Here is a 27,197-nt window from a genome sequence, read left to right on the forward strand (position 1 = left end):
ACCACACAAAGTAGTCGTACCTCCGAGGGATTACATTACATTCAATTCTCACGACCATCGGTGAAGGAGTAACCAAAGATGTGTTCAGGAGGCTGTGCAAAGTGCTTGGGCATTACCCTCATCCCTCTCGCTATTCTGTCAGTTTTGGCAAATATTTTGCTTTTTTTCCCAGCTGGTAAAGTTGCAGCGAGCAATGATCACATCTCAAGAGAAGTCTTTTACCTCGGGGGACTCTTGGGTTCTGGTGTTTTGGTGAGTGCACAATCTATGAGTGTATGTGAATCCTAAAATTTATATGGACATTTGCCATTCATGATCATCTGTTAAATATGCATTGTCCTCGGAATAGCATTGTGAGAATAAATATTAATAATTCTCAATAATTTTGGGTCCTCAAAATATTAACATGCAACTTTTTTATTTCTCTCTTTTTTTCTGGAATTTGGATTAAAATCCCACTCAGTCAATATTATTATGGAAAAAATGAATAACTCAAAATGAATCTTAAAGAATAGAAGTAATAGGATATATGGCTTCCACTACTAAATACTCCTAATAGTTACATTCATTTTGTAGTGAAAACAACTTCGAAACCTGATTGTTCGGGTGTGATGATTGAGACGACACTAAGCTAATATAGACTTTTTATAAGTAGTGAGAAAAAAACGGAGAAACTTGTAAAATAAAAAATCGATTTGTGTTGCCATTTTCAGAGACTCGTGACTTTTTAATTTTTCTGTGAAATCAGTTTTTAGAGACTTGTTTTTTGTGTAGTGACTTGTAGTTTTTATTTATGCCATTTATGTCTCTTTATTGCATTTTTTTGGCGGAATATGTAGGGACTGAAAAATGGCATTTCTGATGTTTCTATGTTATTGTTTTTACTTTACGGCATTTGCCATACAAGTTAAATAATTTAATATTTTCCAAGATCTGACTTTTTCGGATATGATGACACTGATATGCTTCTTTTTATTTCTTTACTTTTATAGTAGTTAAGGAAGGTTAATTCGAGTGACTTTTTTTCTCATTTTTTTAAAAACAAATTTACTTTTAACTTGAACTTACAGCAGTTTGATTACTGGTTCTATAAACTGTAATGTTCCGGTATATCGTTTATAATGAAATTGATGTAAGCTAGGTTTTATAGGAAAAGCAAATTGACAGCAACTGTGGCCATGGCCGACCATCGGCAACCTGAAATACCATCACTGGTGTGAGGGGTATGAGAGCTTCTGCACATTCGCACTGGCAATCAAGTCAGTGATTGACAGTGGCAACTAAATGGTAAAGAGCAGCGATCAGAGCTAGCTTTTTGCTTGCTGCTGTTATAAAAAGATGACGGCTGTATAAGCCAACTCTATATATGTGCACCCTGGCGAGGACATACTGCTTCATCCATATGATCCAAGGGGTTAATTACACCCCACAAACAAAAAGTTTAATTTTGAAGGTGATTAAATCTTTGCTTTGGTGCCATCTATGTTAGGCAGTTATACTACAGTGCAAGCGTTCCTAAGCTGAGTCATTCTAAACCATTATGGTTGCATTCCAAGTGTCAAAGTATTCTTGTGTTTTTTATATAACTGTACTACATCTTGTTTTTTCCAAGACCAGTTGTATTTGTACCATGTTGGGGGGCATATAAGTATTACTTAAATGTAATTAAGGCTATGTGCCCACGTTGCGTAGTGCCCCTGCAGAAATTTCTGCAGCGATTTGACAGCACATGTGCGCTTCAAATCGCTGCAGAAACAGTGCAGTGAAAAAAGCCGATTTCATGCGCTCTGGATGCAGCCCCCAACATAGACAGAGTGGGAGCTGCATCCAAAGCGCACGGAATAAGTGACATGTTGCTTTTTAGAACGCAGCGATTTGGCAGCATATAAATCACTGTGTTCTAAAACGCAACATGCGCATGGATTATGCACAATCTTCATAGATTGTGCTGGGGACGCAGGACGCATGCAGTTATGCTGCAGTGCAATACGCAGCATAACTGCATGCAAATACGCAACGTGGGCACAGAGCCTAAAGGCCCTGTCACACACACAGATAAATCTGTGGTTGTAGTGAAATTGTGGACAATCAGTGCCAGGTTTGTGGCTGTGTACAAATGGAACAATATGTCCATGATTTCACTGCAACCACAGATCTGCCAAAGATTTATCTGTGTATGTGATAGGGCCTTTACTCTTTACAGGGAGAAAAGGTAGCAATTGTGTTTTAATATTTTAATCCTTATGGTATTCATGTGCTGAACAAAAAAAGTGTTTACTTTATTCTGTGGGTCAGTACGATTATGGAAATACCAAATTCATATAGTTTTATTACTTTTGAACAATAAATATACAGTATTTTCACAAATAAACCATTTTTTGTTGACTAAAGTTAGGTTTCTCTTTTACCTTTTTTGTTTTAAACACTTAAAAATGCCTCTATTTTGTTTATTCAATATTAATTATTCCCGCAAAGGACACTTGATCCCTTGAATGCATGCGTAATAAACTTGTCTGCCTCTGGCGGGAACCAATAGCCTTTGGATTGTTAGCCTTTTTGTTCTCATACCAATCCACTTGCAACTCATAATTGCACTGCAGTTTGGCTCATGGGCTGCCATAGGGAGCACTCTCATTCCGTCAAACTCTTGATGTGACACAGTCATGATCGGTCTGTATGTCGGTCGGGATCCGGCAGCTGATTGCTCTAGTTCAAGCAGTAGCCATCAATCACCATGATGTACATATCCGTCATGGAGCACTAATTAACGTGCAGCATTAAGGGGTTAATAATGAGCCTATTGGACTGTAGGATATTCATCATCATTGGGTGTGTGCAAATTCTACAAATGTAACCAAAATGTATTACAAAATATAGTATGTCCTGTATGCTTACCCTTTAAAGCTCTATAACAGATAAATAAGTCAAGGAGGAAGGCTGAACCCACTTCACACAGGGCAGATGCTGGCTGTGTTTGATAACCGGCATCTCTATCTAAGGCTTCGGTTCTACTTGCGATTTTCACGGATGAGTGCAATCCGATAAAACATCAGATTACACTCGCACCAGTGTTAATCAATCAGGCAGTATCCTCCTACTATTTTTTCCTCAGCTCAAATCGTGCTGAAGATCAAATTGCAGCATGCTGCGTATGGCTGCATAGATCGCACCTGACTTGCTAATGCAAGTCTATGGGTGCCAGAAAAATATTGCACGGCATTACATACGGATGTCATATGGATGGCATACAGATGTTATACAGCTGTCATACGGATGTCATACAGATGCTAGGTGAGAAAAACCTACACACTCGCATAGCACTTGCACATCACTTGCACAGCACTCACATGACATACGGATGCTAGACGAGAAAAAAAAACATGCACTCGCATGACATACACAAGACCATACCCATGACACTCATCCCACTTTTTGGGATGAGTATCAGAGTGATTATTTGTACGCAAGTGGAACCGTACCCTCACAGCAGCAACCAGAGCTACCTCCAATTGCTGCTATTAACCCCTTAAATGCAGCTGTCAATCACTGACAACAGCATTTAAAAGATGCATTCCAGCTGTGGTGTTTCTGCAGGCACTGATTAGCCCCCTCACAATGTGATCGCAAGGTGCCGATGGGTTTTTATGGCAGTCGACGTGTTTATTCTTCTGTTAAATTTACACACAGGCTGGGCTTCATAGGCGACTGCGATTTTTAAAATATGCTGTAATATTGGAGCGTTGTTGTCTAGTATATAGTGCAAGTGATCAAATGATTGTAGATTCAAGTCCCCTTTGGGGATTGAAAATTAAAGTGAAAATCAAAAATTAGTAAAAAAAAATGTAATCGACCCTTTTCCTCAGTTAAAAATAAAGAAGTGTAAAAAATACACATATTTGGAAAGACAGTATTTTAAAAAATCTGATCTTTGAGAATATAAAACTGGTTATTGCCCACGGTAAATGTCATAAGAAAATAAATTGAAATATTAAAATAACCTTTTTCTGCTGCCGCACATCCCACAAAACATGTATAGTAAATATATTATGTACCCGAAAGTAGTATCAATGAAAACACCGGCTCATCACACAAAAAAGACCTCAATGACAGAAAAATAAAAAAAATGTATGAGTCTCAGAAAATAATGTCGAAATTGCATTTTTTTATTTTCATCGTCTCGCTACACTTTTTGTTTTTCCCATTGTTCCGTATATTGTAAAATGAACGGTGTCTTAACTTGCCCAGCAAAGAATGAGCCCTCATACATCTACGTCCATGTAAAAATAAAAGTTTGAAAAAATGGTGGAAAGGAAAAAGGGCAAAAATGAAAATTGTCTGTGTCCTTATAGAATATGTCTACACAGAAACAATCCGTTGCGGATTTTGTTACAGATTCACAGCAGAATGTAATACATGTGGATTTTATTGTCCCTTTATATTGGAATAGGAGAAATCCATTGTGAAAAATAATTGACATGCTGTGGATTTAAAGGTTGTACCGCATGAACAAGCCCGTAAATGTCTTTTTACTATGGTAATTGGCATAGATTTAGCTCACATTTTAATGAGCACATGCAAAAACAAGTTTGCAGCAATTTTGCCGACAATGAACTCGTCCTATAGCAACAGCTACAGTTTCATGTATATCATGGTGCTGTAACTGGATGCTTACAGCAAACTGGACATATGATATTTCCATTGACTTATTTATTATATTGAAATAACTAGAACAAAATTCCCTGTTCCTCCTCACCAGACGACTGCACTGAGGAGGAGTGGAAATAAGGAGGTCATGAATGGAGTGGATGTGTACTGTGAGTCTGTTCAAAACTTGTAAAGATGACAAAATTTGCTGAGATAATGTTTGGATTGTTCTGGCAGAACCGTAGATCATGAATGAAGCTGCAGTATTTTTGCTCTACTGCATCAGTCATGTTTAGGTTGCCAGATGTCGTCGACCCCAAAGATTTGAGTTGAGCAACAATATTGATGCTCAACTATAACTCCATTCAAGCCCATATATACCACGATGGAGACTCAGGGTCACCATTCTGCTGATCTATCTGGTCCCAGCAGAGGAGTCCCCATTAAACATCAAGCCCTTATACACCCCGATGGAGACTCAGGGTCCCCATTCTGCTGATCTATCTGGTCCCAGCAGAGGAGTCCCCATTAAACATCAAGCCCATATACAACACGATGGAGACTCAGGATGCTCATTCTAATGATTTATCAGGTCCCAGCAATAGAGTCCCCATTAATCATAAAGCCCTTATACACCACGATGGAGAAACAGGATCCTCATTCTACTGGTCTATCAGGTCTATCAGGTCCCAGCAGAGGAGTCCTCATTAATCATCAAGCCCATATACATCACGATGGAGACTCAGGGTCCCCATTCTGCTGATCGATTTGGTCCCAGCAGAGGAGTCCCTATTAATCATTTATTTTTCTCATTCTTTTCATGAGCTTTAATAAAGAATTGTTTGGAATACTTTCATAGATATTTGTAATCATGCAAGTTACAAAATAGAAATCAAAACATCAACTAATGAGGTTCACCCCACTTATTGCCCTGCCACTTCAATCCCTAGGTTGGAAGTTTTTCTTTTAACACAGCCGTGGGACTTACAAAAGCCCAAGAACCATTCTTCGATACTTGTGGAGTATTCTATGTGTACATGACACTATACATTATAAGAAAAAATTGACAGTTTAGTAAAATTAACAGTAAAAAAAGAATTAGCTCTTATTAAATTGTATCTGATGTATATATATATATATATATATATATATATATACATGTATATATATATATATATATATATAAAAATGTGCCTGAAATGGAAATCCAGTATAAACGTTGCTCTCTGACCCTTATATGACATCTTTATGCTCAAGCAGGACATATGGCATGGCTCATCTCAGTGTGACAATCCACATGAGGCTAGATTCACACAATACTTGTGTAGCATTGTTGGCATAAAAGTTAAATTTCCCAACATACATGCTGATGTTCCCCTATATTTTAATAGGGTAAAGATAATTAATTTTGTCATACCGTTCTTTACATTTGTGAGGATATATCCAGATTGTGCAACCCACACGGTACTGAAAATTCAAATGAGCTTTTCAATGTACCTGTGTATATCTTATACAGAAATGTTTACCATGTGGTGGTCAGACAGGCGTGGAGACTGTATATTTACAGAATCTAAACCTTAGGACCTTAACCTAGGGACAATTTTAAGTGGTGTGACACAGGGTATGCAGGGTGCAACTATTATAATTGAAATTATGTTGCATTTATGCATTTATCCTTTTATTTGGTTGTTTAGTCGAGAACACAAAGGGATACAGTAACACTCTGTAAGCGCCAAGAAATATTCAGACATAGAATACAAGTATATGAAATTTAAACTGCATTAATGGTATATGATATGGAATATACTTAGAAAAATGAAGTTTCTTTGCTCAAAAATTTGCCAATTCTTGTATACCCATCAACCACGGCAAGGTGAGCTTTTTATTTTTATCCTAGTGTCAAGCCTCTTCTGGACCAAAAGTCGGCAAAGATGTGGGCAGATAGGATCTGGCACTAATTAAAACCACCCTGTGGCTGATGGGCGGAGGGCACGGTCAGAATAGGAGGCTGTCTACATCTCCAATAAAGAAATGCTATGTGAAGATGCAGGGGTTTTTTTTGTTTATTCCGGGGATAAATGGGGGACTACTGGAACCCCAACAGATCCTGAGAACATTGCTCTAAATTGCCCGTCAGAAAAAAACAGTGGCTGCGATGTGCTCCTGAGCTCAATTCATTTTGTATGAGACTGCCAAACATAGTCTTTCCATGCATATTGATACAACTAGTGATTTTTTTTTATGGTATCAGACAAGGGTTAATAAAAATGTTTTTGAATGTGCCATTATCCTCATTTTTTTGCAATTTGTGAACAATTAATAAAGCATGTCAAGTGCTGCTGTTTTCTTTTTAGGGAATACTAAATACTGTATTTTTCGGAGTATAACATGCACTTTTCCTCCCAAAAAGTTGGGAGGAAAATGAGCGGTGCGTCTTAAAATCTGAATGTAGCTTCGGGGGGTGCTGGAGAGGGGTCACAGGAGGCAGGGAAATGTTGTGTGCTGTGCTGCGGGCACTGCTCTCTGCGGTGCTGCTCTGTGCGACGGGCGGCCCTGCTCTGTGCGGCTCTGTGCGGTGGGCAGCCCTGCTCTGTGCGGTTCTGTGCGGTGGGCAGCTCTGCTCTGTACAGCTCTCTGCGGCGAGCAGCAAGGCACAGGCCATTCTGCAGATGTCGGTGGTAAGGGCTTCAAATAATGGCGCCCAGATTCGGCGCGTGTGCAGATGGAGCTCTTGGCTCAAGCTGTCATCTGAACACATGTCGCCTCCGGCCACCATTTCTTTGAAGCTCGCACAGCTGACATCTTCAGAACGGCCAGTGCCTCACCACCCGCAGCGAGCACCAGCACAGAGTAGCGCCAGATGACCCAGGACAGGGCAGCGCCGGATGCCCCAGCACAGAGCAGCGCCCGCATCTGGGCCTCCCTCTGCACTGCCCGCAGCATCACCTTACTCCAGCACCGCCCCTGCCTCCTCTGACCCTGCTCCACCACCGCCCAACCTTCCTGGCAAGACACCACCAGATTATAAAACGGACCCCATATTTTTTTTTACATTTTTTTATCTCTAAATTTGGGGTGCATTTTATAATCCGGTGCATCTTATAAAACGAAAAATATGGGAAATGTAAAACTCGTTGCCCTCTAATGTCATGGCTTTAGTTTTACACAATGGATCCCATTGACTTGGAATAGTTTGGCCAGGTTTCCAATCACTTTTATTGTATGGAAGGATTACAGGCTGGACTATTCTGACCTTCTAAGAGCAATGAAAACTAGTGTTTAGTTTTCTTTGTGTGATGTGTGAAGAAATAATATGGATGAATACTGTCACTTAACCGATGACTGGGCCCTTCCCGGAGGGATATCTGTCTGTTTTCTATGTTGAGACTCCTAACAGAGGCTCCACGGACTTTTTTGATTTGCACTTAACCGATGAAAGCGCAAATTCTTTAAACCACTTAATCTAAATTCACAGTTTGACAAAATGGACAATAATAAAGAACATGTTTTTTTTTTCATTTATGTAGATGATTTTTCCAGCTCTAGTGTTTCTGGGCATGAAGCAAAATGACTGTTGCGGGTGCTGTGGTAACGAAAGTTGTGGAAAGAGATTTGCTGTAAGTATACAAATGGAAGCAGTAGATACAGTATGTCACAAAAGTGAGTAAACCCCTGACAGTTATATAAATGTTTTATTATATCTTTTCATGGGACAACACTGAAGATATGACATATTGATACAATGTAAGATCAGTGTGCACCTTGTGCAATAGTGTAAATTTGTTGTGTCCCCTAAATAACTCAACATAGAGCCATTAATGTCAAAACCACAGTCAACAAAAAGGGAGTACACCCCTAAGTGAAAATGGCCAAATTGTGCCCAATTAGCCAACCCCGTGTCATGTGTCTTATTCATTTTGGTGTTATCACTCACACACACTCTCTCATACTGGTCACTGGAAGTTCAACATGGCATCTCATGGCAAAGAATTCTCTGAGAATCTGAAAAAAAAAATTGTTCCTCTACATGAAGATGGCCTAGGCAATTAGAAGTTTGCCAACACCCTGAAACTGAGCTGCAGCACAGTAGCCAAGACAATACAGCGGTATAACAAGACAGGTTCCACTCAGAACTGAGCTCACCATGGTCGACTAAAGAAGTTGAGTGCACATATGAGTTAACGACATATGAGTGCTGCCAGCACTGATGCAGAAGTTAAAGAGTTGGGGTCAGCAGGTCAGTTTTCAGACCATATCCCGCACACTGCATCAAATTGGTCTGCATAACTGTCATCCCAAAAGGAAGCCTTTTCTAAAGATTAACAAGAAAGCTTTGCTGAAGACAAGCAGACTAAGGACATGGATTACTGGAACGATGTCCTGTGGTCTGATGAGTCAATATAACAAAAAAAAGAAAGCAGAAGAGAATTCTGCCAAATTTTGAGTGTAGATCTGTTACCCACCCTGTACTGATTCTTTATCTGCACCTTGATTTTTTACAAGACCACACATACCTTAGTTTTATACATTGTGGCTACTCAGGCAAACATAAAATGTTATACTAAATTTGCAAGTAATTGTGGCTTTTTGTTACAGATGTTTTCTTCTATCATTTTTGCTGCCATTGGATTCGCTGGAGCTGCATATAATTTCATTATTTCTGCAGTTGCTATAAATAAGGGGCCAATATGTCTTTTGACTAACGGAACTTGGACCTATCCTTTCAGTGATGGGTAGGTGTAAATTATTTTACAAACATAAATCTGAAGATAGCGTTTAATTTGGGCTATTTAGTAGAGATGAGCCACCCCCCTAGAGTTCGAGTTTGGTTCGGTTCATCGAACGGACGCTCCGTTCGGCGAACGTTCGACAAACCCCTTTGAACCCTATTGAAAACAATGGCAGGCAAACACAAACACATAAAAACACATTATACATGTACACATATAGTTAATAAACATTGTTATTAAACTTACAGGTCTCCGCGACGCGTCCTGCACTCTGTCTCTCTCGCCGCTTTTCCTTCCGATAATCGCTGCGTCCTCCCGGTAACCAGCACTGATGATAGGACCTTCCGTGACGTCAAAATAGCATGTGACCAGTCACGTGTCTATTATCTCATTGGCTACAGACTGGTAACATGGCTAGACGTCATGCTTGGTCCTGTCAGTGCATCTCTCCGGTACGCGGTGCTCGTTCCAGCATCTCCATGTACTGGCGAGATGCTCTGGCACATGGTTGGCTTCCCCGTTCCTGCATGTGGGCGCTCTTTACAGAGTCAGCCCACATGCAAGGACTGGCTGCCACAGCCGGTGAATTGCGGCACCGGGAATCACGTGATCGGAGCACCGTTGCTATAGTAACCGCCTGTCAGATTACTTTAGCAACAGTGCCAGCGGTGACATCACCACTTTCAGCCCGCAGCCTCTGCTCACTCTCACTGAGTGATTAGACTGCACGGGGAGCAGCAGCGTCTTCCTCCCATGCAGTGCTGTCTAATGTAGCAGAGCTGCATGGGTTGAAGGAGAAAGAAGACAGAAGACCAGGATCGTGGAGGGATGAGAGGGAGTAACAAACATGGAGTCTCTAAGTGTGTCTGTGTATTTATTTCTATTAAAGTATTTTTTCTCTGTGTGGTGTCTTTTTTTTTTTAACCCTTTATTGGAGATTCTTAATGGCCGGGTCAAACTTGCCTGACATTAAGAATCTCTGGCTTAATACTAGCTAGTAAAACAAAGCTAGTATTAACCCATTATTACCCAGCAAGCCTTCAGGGCTGCTGGAAGAGTTGGATACAGCGCCAGATGATGGCGCTTCTATGAAAGCGCCATTTTCTGGGGCGGCTGCCGACTGCAATTCGCAGCAGAGGGGCCCAGAAAGCTCGGGCCAACCTGTGCTGAAGATTCCAATCCCCAGCTGCCTAGTTGTACCTGGCTGGACACAAAAATGGGGCGAAGCCCATGTCGATTTTTTTTTAATTATTTCATGAAATTCATGAAATAATTAAAAAAAGGGCTTCCCTATTTTTTTAGTTCCCAGCCAGGTACAAATAGGCAAAGCAAGAAGGCCTGCGGAGACACCATCACATGTTTCTCAACGCTGGGAGGAAACTAGCCAGGTCTTTCACCGGGAAGGAACAACCACGGGAAGGGCAGTCTCCAGTCAAGGAGACCACCTATGCCAAACATGGTATCCATCCACAGACAGCCGTTTCGGGGTATTTGCCCCTCATCAGTGTGGAGTAGGAATCTGGCTAGTGGGACATTGCCTATTAAAAGACTATGTGAGCAAGGATGGTTGACCTTAGGGAGATCAACATCCACCACTGCGGAGACACCATCACGTGTTTCTCAACGCAGTGATTCTAGAGCAATGCCCCCTGGAAAATATTCAAAGCAAGAAGGCCTGCGGAGACACCATCACATGTTTCTCAACGCTGGCAGGAAACTAGCCAGGTCTTTCACCGGGAAGGAACAACCACGGGAAGGGCAGTCTCCAGTCAAGGAGACCACCTATGCCAAACATGGTATCCATCCACAGACAGCTGTTTCGGGGTATTAGCCCCTCATCAGTGTGGAGTAGGAATCTGGCTAGTGGGACATTGCCTAGTAAAAGACTATGTGAGCAAGGATGGTTGACCTTAGGGAGATCAACATCCACCACTGCGGAGACACCATCACGTGTTTCTCAACGCAGTGATTCTAGAGCAATGCCCCCTGGGAAATATTCAAAGCAAGAAGGCCTGCGGAGACACCATCACATGTTTCTCAACGCTGGCAGGAAACTAGCCAGGTCTTTCACCGGGAAGGAACAACCACGGGAAGGGCAGTCTCCAGTCAAGGAGACCACCTATGCCAAACATGGTATCCATCCACAGACAGCCGTTTTGGTACCCGAAACGGCTGTCTGTGGATGGATACCATGTTTGGCATAGGTGGTCTCCTTGACTGGAGACTGCCCTTCCCGTGGTTGTTCCTTCCCGGTGAAAGACCTGGCTAGTTTCCTGCCAGCGTTGAGAAACATGTGATGGTGTCTCCGCAGGCCTTCTTGCTTTGAATATTTCCCAGGGGGCATTGCTCTAGAATCACTGCGTTGAGAAACACGTGATGGTGTCTCCGCAGTGGTGGATGTTGATCTCCCTAAGGTCAACCATCCTTGCTCACAAGGTACAAATAGGCAGCTGGGGGTTGAGGGCAGCCATACCTGCCTGCTGTACCTGGCTAGCATACAAAAATATGGCGAAGCCCACGTCATTTTTTTGGGGGGCAAAAAACTCCTGCATACAGTCCTGGATGGAGTATGCTGAGCCTTGTAGTTCTGCAGCTGCTGTCTGCTCTCCTGCATACACTAGTGAATGGAGCATGCTGAGCCTTGTAGTTCTGCAGCTGCTGTCTGCTCTCCTCCATACAAACAGACAGCAGACAGCAGCTGCAGAACTACAAGGCTCAGCATACTCCATCCAGGACTGTATGCAGGAGTGTTTTGCCCCACCATAAAAATTGCATGGGCTTCGCCATGTTTTTGTATGCTAGCCAGGTACAGCAGGCAGCTATGGGCTGCCCCCAAACCCCAGCTGCCTATTTCTACCTGGCTGGGAACCAAAAATATAGGGAAGTCCTTTTTTTTTTTATTTCATGAATTTCATGAAATAATTAAAAAAAAAAATGACGTGGGCTTCGCCCAATTTTTGTGTCCAGCCAGGTACAACTAGGCAGCTGGGGATTGGAATCCACAGCGCATGGTGCCCAAGCTTTCTGGGCACCCCTGCTACGAATTGCAGTCTGCAGCCGCCGCAGAAAATGGCGTTTTCATAGAAGCGCCATCTTCTGGCGCTGTATCCAACTCTTCCAGCTGCCCTGATGACGGGTGGCTAGCTGGGTAATAATGGGGTTAGGGATAGCTGTATATTATCAACTGGCCCTAAGGCCGAAATTCATAGTGTCACGCCAATATTAGACATTTCCACCATGAATTTCTAGTACAGATAAAAAAAAACAACACACAGAAAAATATTTTTATTAGAAATAAAACACAACACAATTAGTGACTCCATCTGTATTGAAATAAAGAACCCCCCTCCGCAGTAATCCTGGGTCAAGGGTCCTGTGCCGTCCAATCCGGATCCAATATCATCTGATCGGTTTGCTGGAAGGCAAAGCGATCAGATGATGTGTCAGGTTCAAGGGCCTGAATCACATGACACAGCAGCTGATTGTATAAATGGCTTTTATACAATCAGCTGATACATCAGTGCAAAAAAAACCCAAACAAACTACACACTTCTGTGCAGTCTCCTGTCCAACAGCAGCAGCTGATAGTTTAGCCAGCCAGGCGGTAAAAAGTCGGCATCACCGCTCGACTTATAGTGTCAGCTGATTCCATCAGGTGACCGCATCAGCTGATCATCGCCAGGTCTGAGAGAGAGAAAAGAGAGAGAGAAGAAAGAGGAGACAGAAGAGAGAGGAGAGAGAAGAGAGAGAGGAGAGCGAGAGAAGAGAGAGAAGAAAGAGAAGAGAGAGAAGAGAAAAGAGAGAGAAGAGAGAGAGAGGAGAGAGAAGAGAGAAAAGAGACAGAAAAGAGAAGAGAGAGAGGGAGAGAGAGAAAAGATAGGAGAGAGAAAAGAGAGAGCGAAGAGGAGAGAAGAGAGAGAGGAGAGAGAGAAGAGAGGAGAGAGAAGAGAGAGAGGAGAGAAGAGAGAGAGAAGAGAGAGAAGAGGAGAGAGGAGATAGAGAAGAGGAGAGAAGAGAGAGCGAGAAGAGAGAGAGGAGAGAGAGGGAGAAAGAGAGAAAGAGAGAGCAAGAGAGAGAACAAGAGAGAGAGAACAAGAGAGCGAAAGAGAGAAGATAGAGAGGAGAGAGCAATGCAGCCTCATTCCGTGAACTGCTCCGATTTTAGAGGTGTGGCCTGCGGCTCACAGCTGATGTCCGGCTCCTCCCCTCAGTGCATAATTAAATTAAATTAAATTTATAAATAAATAATAATTATAATTTAAAATTAAAAATAAATTGACTTGAACTCGTGAACTAATGCTCCCTAGGCAGTAGCTCTAACCATTGAGCGACTGCCTCTAATGAGAACCATAGGACGATTTGGTTATCTTGACCTCTGCATTGCAGAGTGAAGTCTCTGGTGACAGCGCAGCTCACTTCAGGTGCTGTGTGGAGAGGACACAGAGCGCTCCTTGTCATCTTCATATAACAGAGCTGACAGTGTCGTGTGGATTACGCCGGACCTGGATTGTTGTTTGGGGATTAATAAAGAGGTAACTGAGGGTTTTTTTGTCTTTTATTCCAAATAAAGGATTTTTCGCTGTGTGTTTCTTTACTTTCACTTACAGGTTAATCATGGAAGGTGTCTCGGGGAGACGCTTGATGATCATGGTTAACCCAGTTATTACCTCAATTGCCACCGTACCAGGGCAATTCGGGATGAGCTGGGTAAAGTCCCGGGACTGCCGCATCTAATGGATGCGGTAATTCCGGGCGGCTGCTGGGTGATATTGTTAGAGTGGTGGGCTTCCCATAACGTAGCACTCCCCATCCTGACAATACCAGCCTCCAGCCATGTGGCTTTATCCTGGCTGGTATCAAAATTGGGGGGAACCGCATTTTTTTTAAATTATTTATTTATTTTACTGCACGATATAGACTCGCCCACCAGCGGCTGTGATTGGTTGCAGTTAGACAGCTGTCACTCATCATGGGGGCGTGTCTGACTGCAACCAATCATGGGCGCCGGTGGGCGGGGAAGGCACGGAATACCTGATTGAATAATGAAGCGGCAGCCATTTTCAAAACAGGAAAAGCTGCCGGAGATTTGTGACAGCTGTGCAGCGAGGCGCCCGTGATCGGTGAGTAGGAAAGAGAGAGGGATTGTGCTGGGGACGCAGGACGAATGCAGATACGCAACGTGCGCACATACTTACTGTGAAAAGCCACGCTTTTGGTGATTGAACCGTTCTCGAACGGAACTCAAACTGCCGAACTTTAAGCAAATCGTTCGAGTTCGTCAAACGACTCGAACACCCCCCAAAATCACGCGAACAAGAATTTGGCGAACCGTTCGACTCAAACATCGCTCAACTCTACTATTTAGTTATGTTTTAGATTTGCTAACCACAAATATGTAGAAAAAAAATGCATACTCAACAACTACTCTTTTTTTTCTGATTAACCGTTTTTCTGTATGTGCCTTCCTAAAATTCATTGTGTAAGCAAATAAGCAAGCTGATACTTAACAAAAGCCAACATGGTATACTGGAATAAAAATATTGTAAAACTTAAACAAAAGTCAATAACTGTGATGCCTAGTTCACACAAGTTTTCAAATTTATTTTTTCACTTAAAGAGGAAAGTCTGTATGCACTGAAAACAGATTTTACCTATGAATTGAGATACCACACATACCAATTATAACCTCTGGTGATCTTCACATGTCTGTTTTATTCTGACAGTACAAGGTCTATGGGTCCATGAAAAACAAGTACAGCACATGGATGTCATCTGCGTGCCGTCTGCCTGCTGTACTCGTTTAACATTGAAAGTATAGGAGGAGCTTTGTAATTTCATTTACTATATTCATACCAGAAAAACAAGCATGACACACATTTTTAACCCCTTAACGACCCATGACGTACTGGGTACGTCATGGATCGTGTGCCGGTAAGCCCCGCCGACTGCCGCGCACATATCAGCTGTTATCAACAGCTGACATGTGTGCCTGCTAGCCGCGGGTGGAATCGCTTCCACCCGCGGCCATTAACCCCTTACATTTCGCTGCCAAAATCTTGGCAGCGATATGTATATGGGCGCCGCCATGACAGTCACTTACCCCGCCCCCACCGGAAGTCACGTGACATGATCACGTGACTTTCGGTGGTTGCCATGGTAGCACAGGGTCATGTGATGACGCCTGTAGCTAACATGACTCACTTCCTCTCAATGCCGGAATACAGCCGGCATTGAAAGTGAAGCAGCAAATCTGCAGTTCTCAGCTCTGTAGCTGAGATCTGCAGATAGTGCAGAGCGATCGGATTGCTGATCGCTATAGCCCCCTAGGGGGACTAGTAAAATAAAAAAAAAAAGTTTTAAAAAATTAAAAAAAAAATAAAAAAACCTAAAAGTTCAAATCACCCCAATTTCACCCCATTGAAAATTAAAGGGTTAAAAAAATAAAAAATACACACAAATTTGGTATCGCCACGTTCAGAAATGCCCGATCTATCAAAATATAAAATCAATGAATCTGATCAGTAAACGGCGTAGCGGCAAAAAAATTCCAAACGCCAAAATTACGTTTTTTGGTCGCCGCAAATTTTGCGCAAAATGCAATAACAGGCGATCAAAACGTAGCATCTGCGCAAAAATGGTACCGTTAAAAACGTCAGGTCGAGACGCAAAAAATAAGCCATCACTGAGCCTCAGATCCTGAAAAATGACAACGCTACGGGTTTTGGACAATGGCGCAAAACGTGCGCCACGTTTTTTGGACAAGCTTGTGAATTTTTTTTAACCCCTTAGATACAAGTAGACCTATACATGTTTGGTGTCTACAAACTCGCACCGACCTGAGGCATCACATAGATATCTCAGTTTTACCATATAGTGAACACAGTGAATAAAATATCCCAAAAACTATTGTACGATCACACTTTTTTTGCAATTTTTCCGCACTTGGAATTTTTTTGCCGTTTTCCAGTACACTATATGATAAAAATTATGGTTTCATTTAAAAGTAAAACTCGTCCCGCAAAAAACAAGCCCTCATATGGCAAGATTGATGGAAAAATAAAAAAGTTACGCCTCTCGGAAGAAGGGGAGCAAAATACAAAAACGCAAAAACGGAAAGCGCCCGGGGGCTGAAGGGGTTAAAAACATACACACAGATGGGTTATTAAAAATAAAATACAGATGGTCAAAAAGGACCATGCCACACATACATGTTTTTATACGGACGTATAGGGGGACTAAAATGAGAACAGATAGAGAAAAAACCCCTAAAACAAAAAGTATAAAGATGGGATCTTACGTTGCCATTTTTCTTTTATTAGCTGCCAAACTTGTAAAACTGCAATGAATTAGCACATTTTAAAAATGCGGCCTCAATTCATAATTTGGGTTTTTTAAGTCACTTTCCTTTTCTTCTTGTTTTGGTTGCACAAAACACACAAATCTAAACAAAATCAGATGCGAAGGCAATGATGGATCACAGCCTATTTCTCTATTTTGCTGCAGATTTCTCCTGTAGTTTGACTTTGATGTGGATTTTTGGCAAAGCATATACATTCATGGGTGCACATAAATATTTGGCTGCACGTCCATGTACCTTTTGGTGTTGCATCTGAATCCCTGAAAAATGTAATTCAGATGGTTCTTTTGATGGAGCCTTTGCACATATTAAGGCAGAGTCCAAAGTTTGCAAAATACAGCTCCATAGAACAGAGTCAGTAGGTTGCCACACAGGTACATACATTTAGGCCATGTGCGCACGTTGCGTTTTTTTCTGCGTTTTGGCTGCGTTTACAACTGCACTGTGTCATTGACAAAAAGCATGCGTTCTGCTTCCACAGCAAAGTCTATGAGAATCATGCAAAATCTGTGCGCATGATGCTTTTTGAAACGCAGCGTTTTGATTGTCAAAAATTTGACAAAATCTCTGCGTTTAGAAAAGCAGCATGTCAATTATTCTGTCCATTTTGGCAGCGTTCTACACCCATTGAAATCAATGAGTTGTAGAAAAACGCTGCCAAAATGTTAAGCAGTGCATTTGCACAGCATTTTTGTTGCGATCCACATGGTTTTTTTACATAACAAAGGCAGGTATGACGTCTCTCTCTCTCTGTCGGTCGGTCTGTCGGTCGGTCTCTCTCTCTCTATGTCTCTATCTCTCTCTCTGTCCATGTCGGTCTCTCCCTCCCACCCCCTCTCTCATACTCACCGATCCACAATCACCGGCGCGGCGCTGCCCGGCGTTCACACTGTGGCGGCTTCTCCTCTTTTGAAAATGCCGGCCGCTCATTAATCCATCTTGTATTCCATGCTTCCCCCGCCCACCGACGGCTATGATTGGTTGCAGTTAGACACGCCCCCACGCTGAGTGACAGCTGTCTCACTGCAACCAATCACAGCCGCCGGTGGGCGTGTTTATATCCAGCAGTTAAAAAAATGAATAAATAATTAAACAAAAACAACGTGCAGTCCCCCCCAATTTGGATACCAGCCAGGGTAAAGCCACACGGCTAAAGGCTGGTATTCTCAGGATGGGGAACTCCACGTTATGGGGAGCCCCCCAGCCTAACAATATCAGCCAGCAGCCGCCCGGAATTGCCGCATCCATTAGATGCGACAATCCCGGGACTCTACCCGGCTCATCCCGAATTGCAGGGGTGCGGTGGCAAATGGGGTAATAAGGAGTTAATGGCAGCAGCCTATAGCTGCCACTAAGTCCTAGGTTAATCATGGCAGGCATCTCCTCGAGATACCTTCCATGATTAACCTGTAAGTTAAAGAAAATAAAGACACACATCCAAAAAATCCTTTATTTGGAATGAAAGACAAAAAAACACCCTCTTTGACCACTTTATTAACCTCTCAAAAGCACCTCCAGGTCTGACGTAATCCACGCAAGGTCCCATAACGCTTTCACCTCTGCTACTTCGGAAGCTGACAGGAGCGGTGAGTCCAACAAAACCTGATCAAACAACACCTTATATCAAAAATGTCTTTATTAAGATTCACTAAAATAACATGAATAAAAGGTTCATATAAGCTCATCAACAAACTGAAAGTGTCAATTAACATACATTCCAACTAGTGGAGCACCCAGGACAGTAGTTGGTTATAGATTAAAGACATTTATATATATGACGACAGTGAGAGGGGGAGGGGGGAGTCAGATGTGCCTTAATGTCTAGTTCTCCACCCTTACTGTCCCTTCCTAACAACAGAGGAATTGTAATTTAATGGATAACCCCCGTTCCTCGACTGCTGTGCCTGATTATCATAATATAATTAATCAGGAACAGCCGTCGAGGAACAGGGGTTATCCATTAAATTACGATTCCTCCGTTGTTAGGAAGGGACAGTAAGGGTGGAGAACTAGTCATTAAGGCACATTTGACTCCCCCATCCCCCTCTCACTGTCGTCATATATATATGTCTTTAATCTATAACCAACTACTGTCCTGGGTGCTCCACTAATTGGAATGTATGTTAATTGACACTTGCACTTTGTTGATTAGCTTATATGAACCTTTTATTCATGCTATTTTAGTGAATCTTAATAAAGACATTTTTGATATAAGGTGTTGTTTGGTCAGGTTTTGTTAGTAATATCACCTTATTGAATATCTATAGTGGTTTCTAGGAGCGGTGAGTCCTTCACGTGTGACCGCAAATCAAGCCACGGCACACGCACAGAGCCGCGCGATCACAATGAAGTTGGGTGAAGTTCATCCGAGTCCATACTGATCGCGCGGCTCTGTCTTGCAGCCAGCCATGCTGTTTTTGACAGTGCGGTCCCACTCGGCTCTGCTGCAAGTCTATGGGGATGCTGCAGAGCCGAGTAGGATCGCACTGTCAAAAATGTGCGCTCTGGATGCTCTGTCTATGGCAGAGAAAGCATCCAGAATGCATGAATTCTACAGGAATGTGCGCACGTTGCGTTCTGCCGAATGCGTCTCAGAACGCAGCTTTTTCGGCTGCATTCTGAGATGCACAGGCAGTAACTTACACGCTGCGGAATAGAATGTAACGTGCGCACATGGCTTTATGGCAAAAGTGTTTGCACCATTGAAATTGTTCGAGAAAATGAAGTATTTCTCAAAAGAAATTTTTTGCAATTACACATGTTTTGTTATATACATAATTATTTCCTTCTTGTGTATTGGAACAACACAAAGAAACAGCAAAATCGATATATTTTCATACAAAACTCCAAAAATGGTCCGGACAAAATTGTTGCCACCTTCAAATTAATATTTGGTTGCTCAACCTTTAAAATAGATAACTACAATCAATCACTTCCTATAACCATCAACAAGCTTCTTACACCTCTCATCTGGAATTTTGGACCACTTTTCTTTTGCAAACTGCTCCAGGTCTCTCCCATTTGATGGGCACCTTCTCCCAACTGCAATTTTAAGATCTCTCCACACTTGTTCAATGGGATTTAGATCCAGACTGATTGCTTTCCACTTCAGAACTCTCCAGTGCTTTGTTTCCATCCATTTCTGGGTGCTTCTTGTAGTATGTTTTGGGTCATTGTCCTACTGGAAGACCCATGACCTAGGGTGTAAACCCATCTTTCTGACACTGGGCACCATATTGCCACCCAAATTCGTTTGGTAATCTTCCGATTTCGTGAAGCTTTAAACACAATCAAGGGACTCAGTGCCAGAGGCAGCAAAACAACCCCAAAACATCTTTTAACCTCCACCATATTAGAATATAGGTACTGTCTTTTTTCTCTGTTGGCCTCTTTCCGTTTTCGAAAATGGTAGAATGATGTACTTTACCAAAAAGCTTGGTCACATCTGTCCACAAGACACTTTCCCAGAAGGGTTTTGGCTTACTCATGTACATTTTGACAAATTGCAGTCTAGCTTTTTTTATGTCTCTGTGTCAGCAGTGGGATCCTCCTGGGTATCTTGCCATAGCTTTACATTTCATTCAAATGTCAATGGATTGTTCGCGGTGCTGACACTGATGTAACCTGAGACTGTAGGACATCCTGAATTTCTTTGGGACTTGATTGGGGCTGCTTATTCACATCCAAACAATTCTGTGGTGCCACTTTTCATAAATTTTTCCCTGCTGTCCTCGGCCAGGGAGATAAGCTATAGTGCCATGGAATGTAAACTTCTTGAATATGTTCCGCAAGATGGACAAAGTAACATCAAAATCTCTGGAGAAGGACTTGTATCCTTTAGATTGTTGATATTTTTCAACAATTTTAGTTTTCAAGTTCTCAAATTCTTTTTTCCGCTTTTCCATGCTTAGTGTGGTACACACAGACACAGAATGCAAAGATTGAGTCAACTTCTCCCCTTTTTATCTAGTTTCAGGTGTGATTTACATATTGCCAGCACCTGTTACTTGCCACAGTAAATTTGGATGAGCATCACATGCTTGAAACAAAGTTGTTTACTCACAATTTTGTGAAATGTGATGTAAGATTGCGACCGGCTACATTGCTAATGGCCGGTATGTGCCACATAAGTGGTGTGAACCTGGAGTTCCGTTCTGGTATTTGTAGTGCCACAAATGTTGTATAGTGTTTACAAGGCAGGTTCACAGGTGGCTAAAGAAATGGGTGGGTCTGGTCACCTACATACCCCACCCATGGGTGTGTTTGACATGTTGCTGACTGGCCACATGGTTTTTTAATGGAGTCTGTTGTTTGGCACATGTCAAAGTGTGTTGACTCTAAAGAGGCTGTGGCTGGGAGATGACTCTGAGAGCAGTGCATACACTGAAAGGAGTCAATGTGTGAGGAGACTGCTAAATCTCCTGAGGATAACGGATTTGGATTCCGTGGACTAACCCTGACCGGGGTCAGTGTGATCACTGTGAGTGAGTCCACAATATAATGGACTGGAAAACAGTATATATGCAGACTGGGGTCAGTGGGATACTGTAGGACTGTATCCAAAACCTGTGCGGGCGAACCGTGAAGGTAACGGACTGTATTCCATGATTGTTTTGTTTATTTTGCCAGTAAAGTCGGAAGAGGCTCACATTATGTTTTTAAACTGCGGTTTATGGAGGATGTAATAAACTGTTTGGATTGTTAATATACTGTGTGTTCCTCTGTTACTCAGTTATAGCAGCCAAGTGAGTGTCCCCCAATACATTCAGTGAGCCAGCCTAACAGTGTCAACAATTTTGTCCAGACCATTATCGGGGTTTTCTATGAAAATATGTATTTTTTTCTTTGTTTTTGTTGCTTCAATATACACAAAGAAAAAACATATGTGTATAACAAAACATGTGTAATTGCAAGAATTTTCTGGGAGAAATACTTCATTTTCTGGAAAATTTCATTTCAAGGGTGCTAACACTTTCGGCCATGACTGTATAGTTACCACAAAGTTTCATATACATGATCTGGCACTATATATATGTAATTCATTCATTTGTTATAAAATTTAGTTTAAACAAAGTGTTTTCTTAAACTTTTAGTTTCAGTTAAATTGTTACATTTTAGGCCCGTTTCACATGTCAGTGAAAAACACAGACGTTCTTCACTGACGTGTAAAACACGCCCATGTCCCTCCGTGTGCCGTGATTCACAGCACACGTGGGTTGTCTAAGTGCAATCCGGGCTCCGTTCTCCGTGGTCCGTGATTGCACTTAGAGATTAACTCACCTGTGCCCGCTCCCGCTCTCCATGGTGCTGAACGCTCCCGCGGTGCAGCATCCGGCCGGCGCTGACCCCCCGCAGCAGCTGCTTCCGGGTCGGCTGTGTCGTGCATTCATGAATATGCACGACAGTAATGAGCCGGCTCAGAAGCAGCAGGCAGAACAGGCTGCAGAGAGCGTCGCTGGAGCCGGGTGAGTAAAAAGGATTTTTATTTTATATGCACGTTTTTTTCTGGCACGTGTTTCACGGATCACACCACTGCGTGGTCCGTGGGACATCAGTGATGCCAGAAAAAAATGGACATGTCTCCGTGTGGCAATCACGGACACGCAGGTACGCCGCACGGAGACACGTTCAGTGAAAAATCACTGATGTGTGAGCAGACCCATTGATTATAATGGGTCTGCGTATGTCAGTGATTCTGGTATGTATATATATATATATATATATATAAAAAAGCACAAACGTGCCAGAATCACTGACGTGTGAAACAGGCCTTATATAGATAATTTCACTGATATATGAGATTATTGAATATTACATATAATTGCTCTATTACCCCTTAACACCAAACCTTTAGATTAGATGGGCCTTTTTCTTATGGACAACTGTCATACATTTACAGTATTGCCATGACACAGGTTCAAAAACTGCACCACTGCATCTGCTCTTGCTGCAACAGCCAGGATGAGAGAAAACTCTGATCCTGTCTATTCAAGGATTTAGATGTCATTGTCAATATCTTAGTATCTAATTCGTTTATGGTGGGAAGGTGATTCCTCATTCACCACTTCACAGAGTACCAATGAGTTGATATGGCAGCACAGGGCAGAATGAACTCTATATCTGCCCATTTAACTACATTCATTACAACCCTTCCCACAGTGTTGATCAATATAGCAGAAAAGAAGGGTTTCAATGCCGCGCTACCGGACAAACTCAGGAGGGATATCAATGATGATCAGCAAATTTTATTGTTCATAGTTCTACACGTTTCGGAGCCAACAGGCTCCTTCTTCAAGACCCAACAATAACAACAACAATACCTCATGAAGAAGGAGCATGTTGGCTCCGAAACGCCTAGAACTGTGAACAATAAAATTTGCTGCTCATCATTGATATTCCTCCTGAGTTTATCCGACAGTGTGGCATTGAATCCCTTCACTTCTACTATAATGATCAACACTTCAACTCATGGGTTTGCTGGATGTACACTAATTAAACGCACTATAGTAGTTGTGACTTGCACAAATTACCCCGGTGAATGATTCCTGTACCCCCTTATACTGGTTCCACCAGGATAAGACGCCAGGTTTGGGCCTTTTTGTCTTTTCAGTATCATCTATCCGAACCCTTCCCACAGGTGAGGCCTACTAGGGGGCCTGTCAGATTTCCCATTTGTATAGTAACCCGTTTACCATCAATATGTTATCTGTATCTTGTCCTCCCCATGGCAGCCATTTTCTAAATGAACAATTGAAAACATTTACAAGGACAAATATAATTTCCTTATAATAATTACAGTGAATCCATTAAATATGGATGGTATCCATATGACATCTGGGTTTTTTCATACTTGTTTAGTTTAATGGGCGAGTGTGATCTGAAACACAGATCAATCAGAGCAGTGCATGCCACAACCTTTTACATGCAGATGGTTAAAACTGAAATGCAGATAGTTATTATCTAAATACAAATTAATAATAAAATTATATATCCATTTTATTTCTTTTAGAAACTATCTAGGAAATCATGACTTTTGGAAGAACTGTACAATATTGAATCCCGGTGCTAAAAATGAGTTTGACACAGAAGTTATCATCACCTGGAATCTGACCCTCTTCTGCATTCTCCTAATATTGGGTCTGGCACAAGGTGTTCTCTGTGCAATTCAAGCTATCAATGGCCTGATCGGGACAATCTGCGGGGATTGCAAGTGCTGTGGATGCTGTGGGGTAAGATGATATAGTACAATTATGTCCATGGTTGTAGAGGACATCCTTAAGCACTATATATATATATATATATATATATATATATATATATATATATATACAGTTAGGTCCAGAAATATTTGGACAGAGACACAATTTTCGCGAGTTGGGCTCTGCATGCCACCACATTGGATTTGAAAAGAAATCTCTACAACAGAATTCAAGTGCAGATTGTAACGTTTAATTTGAAGGTTTGAACAAAAATATCTGATAGAAATTGTAGGAATTGTACACATTTCTTTACAAACACTCCACATTTTAGGAGGTCAAAAGTAATTGGACAAATAAACCAAACCCCAAACAAAATATTTTTATTTTCAATATTTTGTTGCGAATCCTTTGGAGGCAATCACTGCCTTAAGTCTGTAACCCATGGACATCACCAAACGCTGGGTTTCCTCCTTCTTAATGCTTTGCCAGGCCTTTACGGCCGCAGCCTTCAGGTCTTGCTTGTTTGTGGGTCTTTCCGTCTTAAGTCTGGATTTGAGCAAGTGAAATGCATGCTCAATTGGGTTAAGATCTGGTGATTGACTTGGCCATTGCAGAATGTTCCACTTTTTTGCACTCATGAACTCCTGGGTAGCTTTGGCTGTATGCTTGGGGTCATTGTCCATCTGTACTATGAAGCGCCGTCCGATCAACTTTGCGGCATTTGGCTGAATCTGGGCTGAAAGTATATCCCGGTACACTTCAGAATTCATCCGGCTACTCTTGTCTGCTGTTATGTCATCAATAAACACAAGTGACCCAGTGCCATTGAAAGCCATGCATGCCCATGCCATCACGTTGCCTCCACCATGTTTTACAGAGGATGTGGTGTGCCATGGATCATGTGCCGTTCCCTTTCTTCTCCAAACTTCTCCAAACTTCTCCAAACTTTTTTCTTCCCATCATTCTGGTACAGGTTGATCTTTGTCTCATCTGTCCATAGAATACTTTTTCAGAACTGAGCTGGCTTCATGAGGTGTTTTCCAGCAAATTTAACTCTGGCCTGTTTATTTTTGGAATTGATGAATGGTTTGCATCTAGATGTGAACCCTTTGTATTTACTTTCATGGAGTCTTCTCTTTACTGTTGACTTAGAGACAGATACACCTACTTCACTGAGAGTGTTCTGGCCTTTTTGAGTTCCCAAGCTCACCAGTCAATTCCTTTTTTCTCAGAATGTACCCGACTGTTGATTTTGCTACTCCAAGCATGTCTGCTATCTCTCTGATGGATTTTTTCTCTTTTTCAGCCTCAGGATGTTCTGCTTCACCTCAATTGAGAGTTCCTTAGACCGCATGTTGTCCGGTCACAGCAACAGCTTCCAAATGCAAAACCACACACCTGTAATCAACCCCAGACCTTTTAACTACTTTATTGATTACAGGTTAACGAGGGAAACGCCTTCAGAGTTAATTGCAGCCTTTAGAGTCCCTTGTCCAATTACTTTTGGTCCCTTGAAAAAGAGGAGACTATGCATTACAGAGCTATGATTCCTAAACCCTTTCTCCGATTTGGATGTGAAAACTCTCATATTGCAGCTGGGAGTGTGCACTTTCAGCCTATATTATATATATAATTGTATTTCTGAACATGTTTTTGTAAACAGCTAAAATAACAAAACTTGTGTCACTGTCCAAATATTTCTGGACCTAACTGTATATATATATATATATATATATATATATATATATATATGTATATGTGATATGTGATTGCAATTAAGGTTTTTTTTCATGGTCTAAACATATAGCACCATACTTTGAGTCTCCAAAATTAGTATTTAAATTAAATCTTGAAAATATGAAGCTTACTTTTCAAAAGAGAAGGACTATTACAACCACAGTAAAGGGGGCTTTACACGCTACGATATCATTAATGTTTTATCGTCGGGGTCACGTTGTTAGTGACGCACATCCGGCGTCATTAACGATATCGCATTGTGTGACACTGACCAGCGACCTCAAAAATGGTGAAAATCGTTCACCATGGAGAGGTCGTCCCAAAACCAAAAATCGGTAATGGTTGATTATCGATGTTGTTCGTCGCTCCTGCGGCAGCACACATCGCTGTGTGTGACTCCGCAGGAGCGAGGAACATCTTCTTACCTGCCGCCGGCTGCAATGCGGAAGGAAGGAGGTGGGCGGGATGTTACGTCCCACTCATCTCCGCCCCTCCGCTTTGATTGGCCAGTCGCTTAGTGACGTCGCGGTGACGTCGCTGTGATGCCGAACGTCCCTCCTCCTTGAGGGAGGGATTGTTCGGCAGTCACAGCAACGGCGCCGACCAGGTAAGTACGTGTGACGCTGCTGTAGCGATAATGTTCGCTGCGGCAGCGATCACACGATATTGCATGCACGACGGGGGCGGGTGCTTTTGGGTACGATATCGCTAGCAATTGGTAGCAATATCGTAGCGTGTAAAGCCCGCTTAAGAACATGTAGGATGTACAGCTGCAGCTCTCATTTTCCCAGCCAGTGCAGGTATAAAGTAAGGTGTTTCAGGCTACGGTTTATTTGCAGCTCTTTACCGACATTGTGAGCCCCAATAGGGACAGTGATAATCAAAATTCCCTATCACTAGGTCTTTGCAGAGTGGTAAAAAAAAACAAAATACATAAACAAGGGCTAAGTATACAAAATCCATCTATGTTGCCTTTGATGCCAGGACTTCTGCACTGAAAAGCAACAGCGCTAACCACCGAGCTAACCTGCTGCCCTACAGTTGCATGTAAAGTGTGAAATTGCTTCAGGCTATATATACATGATCATAATACAGCAATGGATTGTACAGAGCACTTACATGATGTCCATAGACTTGTCCACTGATCCCATGCAAGAATATTAGCCACGTCAAGTATGCTAAATACGAGCCATACTGGTTACCGTAAGTGTAGAACATACTCTCCATTGACTGTTCCTTGACATTTGGGAAATCTGAAACGCTAATTTTTTGGTTAAGGCTATGACTGCAGATTAGATACATGTGCCCTAAATGCTGCAGATTTTATTGAGCTATATAGCACTAAAGTTTTATATATTAACTTTGTCTGTTCTTTTCACAGAATGATGGACCTGTGTAACATAATTATATTTCATCACTCCGAAAAAAAAAAAACATGACCCACCAAAAGGAAGATGAATGAAGAGTTCAGATAACTTTGACTGTGCTTTCTTTTTGTAAAAAAATAAATAAAATCAAAATAAAAAAAAG

At 42.0% G+C, this 27,197-nt stretch overlaps 1 protein-coding gene across 1 annotated transcript; it reads left to right on the plus strand.

Moving 5' to 3' along the window:
• Positions 1 to 27,197, plus strand: LOC142295522 (transmembrane 4 L6 family member 4-like). Its single transcript, XM_075338621.1, has 5 exons — positions 1 to 252; positions 8,172 to 8,261; positions 9,241 to 9,377; positions 23,741 to 23,960; positions 27,049 to 27,197. Exons 1-5 carry the CDS (start codon positions 79 to 81, stop codon positions 27,064 to 27,066), a joined length of 639 nt encoding a protein of 212 aa, XP_075194736.1. The 5' UTR covers positions 1 to 78; the 3' UTR covers positions 27,067 to 27,197.

The sequence above is a fragment of the Anomaloglossus baeobatrachus genome, chromosome 3 (assembly GCF_048569485.1).
Source record: "Anomaloglossus baeobatrachus isolate aAnoBae1 chromosome 3, aAnoBae1.hap1, whole genome shotgun sequence".
Lineage (NCBI taxonomy): Eukaryota > Metazoa > Chordata > Amphibia > Anura > Aromobatidae > Anomaloglossus > Anomaloglossus baeobatrachus.